The 7,246-nt window shown below is 40.2% G+C and overlaps 1 protein-coding gene across 1 annotated transcript; it reads left to right on the top strand.

Annotated features, from left to right (window-relative positions):
• The first annotated feature begins 363 nt into the window (after positions 1 to 363).
• LOC147632563 (leucine-rich repeat protein 2-like) lies at positions 364 to 3,608 on the top strand. Its single transcript, XM_086807342.1, has 8 exons — positions 364 to 897; positions 1,057 to 1,147; positions 1,393 to 1,525; positions 2,197 to 2,268; positions 2,357 to 2,500; positions 2,627 to 2,698; positions 2,850 to 2,921; positions 3,292 to 3,608. Exons 2-8 carry the CDS (start codon positions 1,066 to 1,068, stop codon positions 3,362 to 3,364), a joined length of 648 nt encoding a protein of 215 aa, XP_086663468.1. The 5' UTR covers positions 364 to 897; positions 1,057 to 1,065; the 3' UTR covers positions 3,365 to 3,608.
• Positions 3,609 to 7,246: the final 3,638 nt, after the last annotated feature.

The raw sequence follows: 7,246 nt of genomic DNA on the forward strand, positions 1-7,246 counted from the left end.
TAGGCCCTTGAGGATCCATGATTGTGAAAGAGATTTCAAAGTTGAAGGTGCTTTTTGGGCCCTTGAGGATCCATGATTTCTTTGTTGATTCTATGATGATTGAAAAGGAGCTTTTTGGGCTCTCTGTGTGTGTCCGCCCTCATTTTACACACACAACACGTGTGGCCCCCCCTCTCTCCCTTCTCCACAGGCTTCTCTCCCACACACGTTTTTTGGGCTTCTGTACACACTCTCTCTTTTGGCCTCTCTCTGGGCATCTCTCTCTCTTCCCGCCCTCTCTCTCTCTCTCTCTCCAAATATATACGAGCTTTTTGGGCTTCGCTGAGCGCTCTCTCCAGTCTCCACAAACAACACGGGTGACCGTCTGTCTCTCTCTCACTCTCGCTTTCTTTTGCAGTGTCTGGACTCTGCACAGTGCACACTAGACAAGCAACTCTGTTCAGTCTTCATAATAACTGGTATCAGTTGGTGACGCCAGGCTGCTGCCATAATCTTTTATGAAGCAGCACGGAGTCAGGCAAGGGAAAGCATCCCACAGATTCCCACTACACCGCACCCCTGCAGAAAAAGAAAAGCAGAAGAAATCACCACTTTCTGTCTTAATTGAAATTCTGCCTGTTTCTTTTCTCCCCCCCCTTCTTTAAATTTCTTCAATTCCCATCCGTCCCCTTCGCTCGTGTCAAGTGTCCATTTTCTGTTATTTTCTTGACACCCAATTGATCCTTTTCCTGTTTTTTTTTTTTTTTTGGCCGACTCTTAAGCCCATACTTTCTTTGTTTTTGCCAGTGCCCATTTTTCTTCCCCCCTGCATTCCCCATTCTCTGATTTTTCGCAAAATTAGAAGCAGCTGAAATCCCCCCCATCTTCTGATTTTTGCAGAAATCTATTGAGTTCAAGGTATCCATCTTTAAATTCTTTTCCAGTGTTTCAAGTACCCATCTGCAATTTTTAGGTCAAATCCAAGCGCCCATTTTCCCTCTTAGCAGGAATTCAAGGATCCATCTTGTGAATTTTTTTTAACAGGATCCAACCCATTGATTTTTGTTTTTTTGGCAGAAATTTAAAATGGATATCGAGAGGTTTCTACTCTCTCTGCTGTTGTTGCTGGGGTTCTCCTTTGCACCTCTCGTCTCCTCCAATTCTGAAGGTAGTCTCTATTTTGCTCACTCTGGGTCTGTGCATTGGCCTCAAATCATGTTTTATTCTTTGGAATCGTACATTTTAATTCTCAAAATTTTTAGCCAACAGTATTTTAAGAAGTCTGCTGTTTTGTCCCCTTTGTGTGTGTGTGTGTGTGTGTGTGCGTGCTTTGGGGGGAAGGGGGGCTTATGTGTATTTAACCACTATCTTCTTCATGTTCATTGTCTTGTAATGGTGCACCTTCCTTTCCAGGTGATGCTCTCCATGCCTTCAGGAGAAGCTTGTCTGATCCGGAAAATGTCTTACAAAGTTGGGACCCCACGCTTGTGAATCCATGCACATGGTTTCATGTCACATGCAACCAAGACAATGTAGTAACAAGAGTGTAAGGACCCAAATGTCATTGTTTGAGTTTATATATCCTTGCACATGGTTTTGTCCCTCACAACCAAGAAAATATGGTGAAGACCCCAATTGTCATACCTGCATGTATGCATTTGTGAGACATAAGAATCCAATTATCGTGTGCATGCACATGCACCTCTGAGTATGCAGATCTTTGCACATGGTTTCATGTCACTTGCAACCAAGCCAAATGCTGACAAGAGGTTTATGGAGTATGCTTGTTTGAAATCAGGGGCATGTGTTGCACATGTGGGACATGAGAGGAAGGGCTCAATTCTCTTGCACGCGCGTGTGCGTGTGCTTGCGTGCACGCGGAAGCATACTCTGCATTTTTTAAGTATGCATATGCCCAACTGCATGTACTTCTAACTGCATGTGCAAAAGCATGCAGTAAGTGCATGCTTTCACATAGCATTTTGGAGTATGCCAAATGTTCAAGAGCATGCATGTTTGCACGTACTTGTCCTACACACAGAAAACCAAGAGAATCGTCGTTTTGGAGTATGCCAAATGTTCAAGAGCATGCATATTTGCATGTTCTTGTCCTACACACACAAAACCAAGAAGAGAATCGTCTACTTGTCCTCACACACAGAAACCAAGGAGAGAATTTAAGTGCAGTATTGGCTCACTACATATTTGTGTTTGCAGTGACCTTGGCAACTCCAAGCTGTCGGGGCATCTCGTTCCTGAGCTTGGAAACCTTAAACATCTACAGTATTTGTAAGTGTTTTGATGTATAAGATACTTAATTTTGTTTTCAAATATGGGGGAGTGGGCCATGTGAAGCTTGAGCTCGGGTTGACAACAGAGAGCTGTACAAAAACAAGATCAGCGGCAAGATACCGGAGGAGTTAGGCCAGCTCAAGAACCTTGTGAGCCTGGATCTCTACAACAACAATCTCACTGGATCCATACCGGGGTCACTAGGAAATCTAAAGTCTCTCATTTTCTTGTAAGTTCTTTTTTTTTTTTTGGTTGTGTTTCAACAAGAAACTCATGGATAGATCCAGTATTGATTTTTTCCTTTTTTTTGACGATACTTGATACTCTTTGCAACTCATGTATTGGTTTTGTGCAGGCGCCTCAACAACAATCAATTGAGTGGTCAGATACCTTGGGCTCTCACAACCATTGGCAGTCTGAAAGTCATGTATAACTCATTACTGAACTTGCAATCTCATTTTTATTTGTTCTTTATGATCCCACTTCCTCTGGTTTAAATTATAGAAAGAAGTTTAGGTTTTTTATCTTGATTTTGACGATTTATATATGTGAAGCTCACAAATCAATTTTTTGTTCAGTGATGTATCATCCAATGACCTCTGCGGAACTATACCCATGGAGGGGCCATTCGAGCACTTCCCTTTGAAGAGGTACAAGTTTTGAGGTTTGCAGTGCGTGAAGTCACAATTTTCATGTGTCACAAGCCTAGCACTTCTCAATTTATGCATGAATTCCAATGCTTGGTTAGTTCTTTAGGCATTCAAATGCTTGCAGTAGAGCTTGAACAAAGACTTTTGAAGCTTTTCAGTTTGAGCTATGGTTTGAGAGTCATGAGTTATGGCCATTCAATATGTACATGTTAGGGCTGGCATATCATTGTGTTATATTCCCTCTTGAGGTTTATTGTCGTTTCTCTTTATTGTGGTACATCCCCACTTGAGGTTTACTGTCATTGACTTCAAACTCTTAATTTCAACATGATCTGATACATCTGTGTTTTTTTCTTTTGTGGTATTCTAGTTTTGAGAGCAATCCTAGATTGAATGGTCCAGAACTCCTGGGATCAGTTGCCTACGATTCAGGTTACCTTTGAAGGTTTGACAGAAAAGTGCTGTCGTGGGCAAAGCCACCACTGTATCTAGTATAATGGCTGCTTTTTGCATAAATTGGCAAAGATGTGTGCCGGTTAGTTATAACTCATGTACTACAGTCTCAGCTGTTTTTAGAGGCAACTTCCTCTGCAAAATCTTCATTTTCATGTATGTGGCCAGCATATGAACTACAGTTCGAGGGTCAAGACTAGACTTCTTTTTAATCAAATCCGTGTTCTTTCAAAATCAATGTATACGGAAAAACTGTACCTTCTCTTGCTTTTTTTTTTTGAATCATGTACTGTCCTCCGTGTAGTGTTTAACAAGTGCAATAAGTTCAGCATGAGGTTGATATTGTTTTCAGGCATACCTTTGCCATTTGAGGTTCATTGGTTCATTGCAAAGCCTTAGATCCTTCTCTCAAAGCCTTAGGTGTTTATGATGGGATGAGGTTGCCCTAATCATTTGAACACTGGAGTCTCCTTTGGGAGAATGCTTTTAGGCTGTAAGTGTTGTTGAGTGAGCCTTATTATGAACAGCTAGTCTTCTTTGTTGCCTCATCATAGTTTACTTGTTGGTACACAAATTTAAAACAGACACACACTACCCGGTTATAAAATCTTAGCAAAAAATTCAATTTGAAGTATAGAACATACAAGATTAAGTGAGACAAAAATCTTATTTCAGCTGCTGCAGTACACCTCTTGATAATAAGAAGCTCTCTCATATATCCATTTGCTTGATAAGACTCGGTATAAAACCCAGGGAAAACCAAGGTTATGGTCTTCAATGTGACTCGGGGGATTGCAGAAGGGTTCCTTTGCGTCCGACATAAAGGCTGGGGAGATTGTGTAGGCCTACAACTAAGCTTGCCCAGCTAGAGGTTATGCGTCCTTAGCATGCCTAGAGCAATAGTGCTTCCATGCACACTCACAGCAAAAGTATAGACTGAGATCCTTTTCTTTGACTCACTCGTCAGGCCAACAACCATTTATGGAGCACATTTGTGGGCAAATAATCTCCCATCACCTGGAGGAGCTAGGTGAAGAGGCTCCCAATCATGAAGCTTAGGACAAGCCATCCCACCCTCTCCATATAGATGCTCACTTTCAATGCATGGCATTCTATCTCCCCCATATTTACTGATTGGATGAGCTTGCATGGCCTCTTCTGCTTAGACACTTTGCCACCTTCTCAACACAGGAATAGAGGGCAACTACTTTCCAAACTCAATGATCAGGATGACCTTTGATAGCTTCTTACTTTAAGATAATAAGATTACAAATCCCCCCCCCCCCCCCCCCCCCCAATGTTTGAGAAAACATTCTGGTTTTAGTGGTATACACCAAGTGCTTAGTTGATTAAAATGTAATCATAAGATACCTTGTCTATGTCTTGCTTGCAAGGTGGGTTGATATTTTGGTCTCAATTTTGGAAGGGCTGTTGCCCTAGTGACCTTATCATGTTATTTCAAGCATGCAATCAGCACTGATCTTTTTTCACTCATATAAATGTTGCCCTGATTAAACCCATGTTCCTTGTAGGTGCATGATGTCCTTTTACATCCATGAGTACCACATAGTGTTCCTAACTTTAGGCTGCTTTCATGGTTATTTGCATGCAATACTTTAGATTTACATACTTATATACCTTAATAAGCATGTTTGGAGGTTGCAAGCTATCCTTAATTCATGTTATTAGCATTCAACATAAACGATAATCAATGTTGTCCTCTCCCCTGGATCATGCATCTTCTCAGCTCTTCAAGAATTTGATGAGATATAAGAATGCATACATGTATGTGTCCCATACATGTGCTACCACAATAACAAGTGGTGCATGCTATGTGTTTCTAGACATTAAGTCTCATGTTAAAGACTCTCTTTACCTTTTTGTTTTATTTGTTAAAACTTTAGTCTCTAAACTGATAGGATCTGATTGAATGCCAAGGATTGTTGTATTTTTAAAATATTATAAGCTCCTCTACCTTGGTGGTAAGTATGTGGCTTGTTTCAGTTCTATTAAAAAAAAATGGCATTCTAGTGTATTTGTACCGGCGGCTAGAATTAAGAAAAACTGGTTGAGATATTAAGTAGCCCTTCTTACAAGGAACGATTTTTCATATATTTTAGTTATAAAACTGGCATATAGTAGAGATTTCGGAAACAAAAATTGGATAGATTTAAGAGTTGTCCTTATTTTGATTGGTTGAAAAATATGTTAATTTTTAGCAGTGGCTTGTTGTGCTCTAAACATTTGTTGGTACATGACCTACGACTTTCCAAACTAACCAGAACGGTGGAATGGTTAAGGTAGACCATAACTATGCTGACATATTGTATGAATTTTTATTCTTAGGATCACACTTGGTCCCCTGAATTTCTCTCTGATGGTTACACTCCAATTCTTATAGTCCCCACCCCTTCACTTCAATTTGTTATAGCATGCATCAAAGTTCCTGTTTTCCATAGAACATTGTAGGAATTTGACTTTGTTGCCTTTGCTAAGGATAAATCCCTGGTCCTTATTTCCATTGCCTTTGTCAATGACTAATTGCTCTTATTGTCCTTTTCTTTTGCTTGGAAGATGAAGCCAATGGTATTCTCAAGCTTAATAAGTTCTTAGACTTATAGAAGCTCTGGATGGTATGGACGTATAAGACTTGGACTACTATAAAAAGGCTCTCCCTATCATTATTATGCATTGGATATCTGAAGTCCAATGGTAACAAGATACTCCCTGATCTTGTTTGACCATGCTCTAGGTGCCTGCTTTAAGCCATACAAGGCTTTGCGTAATTTGTACACAAAATCTAGGTGTGCATTATAACTTGGTGGTTGCAGCATGTATACTTCTTCTTCCAAATCACCATGCAGGAAGACATTCTTTAAATCCATCTGATATAAAGACCAACCCTTTTCTAGAGCCATAGCAATGAAAGCTCTCACGGTTTCCATTCTTGCAATCGGGCTGAATGTCTCTTCATAGTCAATGCCATAATTATGCACATGGCCCTCGGCAGCCAATCTTGCCCTATATATGCTCACTAAACCATCAGCGTGTAGAAGGTCTGTTCTGGTGTGTTCTTGCTTTGTGAAGAAGAGTCCTCACCTAGAGACTTTTCTTCTATGATTAACATAGACAACAAGAGACACTCACTAAATCATCATCTTCCACCGATACATTGATAGACCCAAGGGATTCAACAATGCCCTTGATCTTTAAAGCATACTCATTTATAGACATGCATTTCTTTTCCACACTATGCAGCTCTTGTTTTGGTTGAAGTTTCCTTGCCTTTGTATTGGTTTGGAACATTTGCACCAGATTCTACCATGCAACTGCTGGAGTGTTGGCATCCTGTATATGTCCTATCGTTGTGTCTATGACACTGATCAAAAGCCAATATATGAATTTCGTTGCACCTTGATTCTAGTCCTTGAATGCCTTTATATTCACTAGAGTGGCATTCTCTTCGGACAACTCTAGAGGCTCCTCATTGTCTCCTTTGACATAGTCCAAAATCCTTTACCCATTAGGAAATTGGTCATCCCGAACTTCTAGGCATGGAAGTTATTCTTGTCCAGCTTCTCATATCAATGACAATCTGATTAAGTCCGTCAGATATTTTTGCATATAATAATTTGATTGAGTCCGTCTCAGCTGTTTTCTACTTCAGCACAACCTATATGTACATACACTCAATATAATTAATACAAATGCAAACACTGTCTGCACTCCCAAAATGCACTGTTGTGTTGTAATAACCAGATTTCAACCAGAGACAGTTCTCTAACAGAATTTCTTGAAACTATCAAAAATACCTTGCAGTGATAGAATAGACCCCGAAAGCGAATTTGGTTACAAAATTATAGTAAAAAGTA

Source organism: Cibotium barometz, chromosome 13 (genome assembly GCF_041138505.1).
Source record: "Cibotium barometz isolate CiBa-2024 chromosome 13, ASM4113850v1, whole genome shotgun sequence".
NCBI classification, from domain to species: domain Eukaryota; kingdom Viridiplantae; phylum Streptophyta; class Polypodiopsida; order Cyatheales; family Cibotiaceae; genus Cibotium; species Cibotium barometz.

Coding starts and splice junctions, on each gene's coding strand:
- LOC147632563 (XM_086807342.1), top strand. CDS start 1,066: ATGGATATCGAGAGGTTTCTACTCTCTCTGCTGTTGTTGCTGGGGTTC. Junction 1,526..2,196: donor GACAATGTAGTAACAAGAGT/GTAAGGACCCAA, acceptor TTGTGTTTGCAG/TGACCTTGGCAACTCCAAGC. Junction 2,922..3,291: donor GAGCACTTCCCTTTGAAGAG/GTACAAGTTTTG, acceptor GTGGTATTCTAG/TTTTGAGAGCAATCCTAGAT.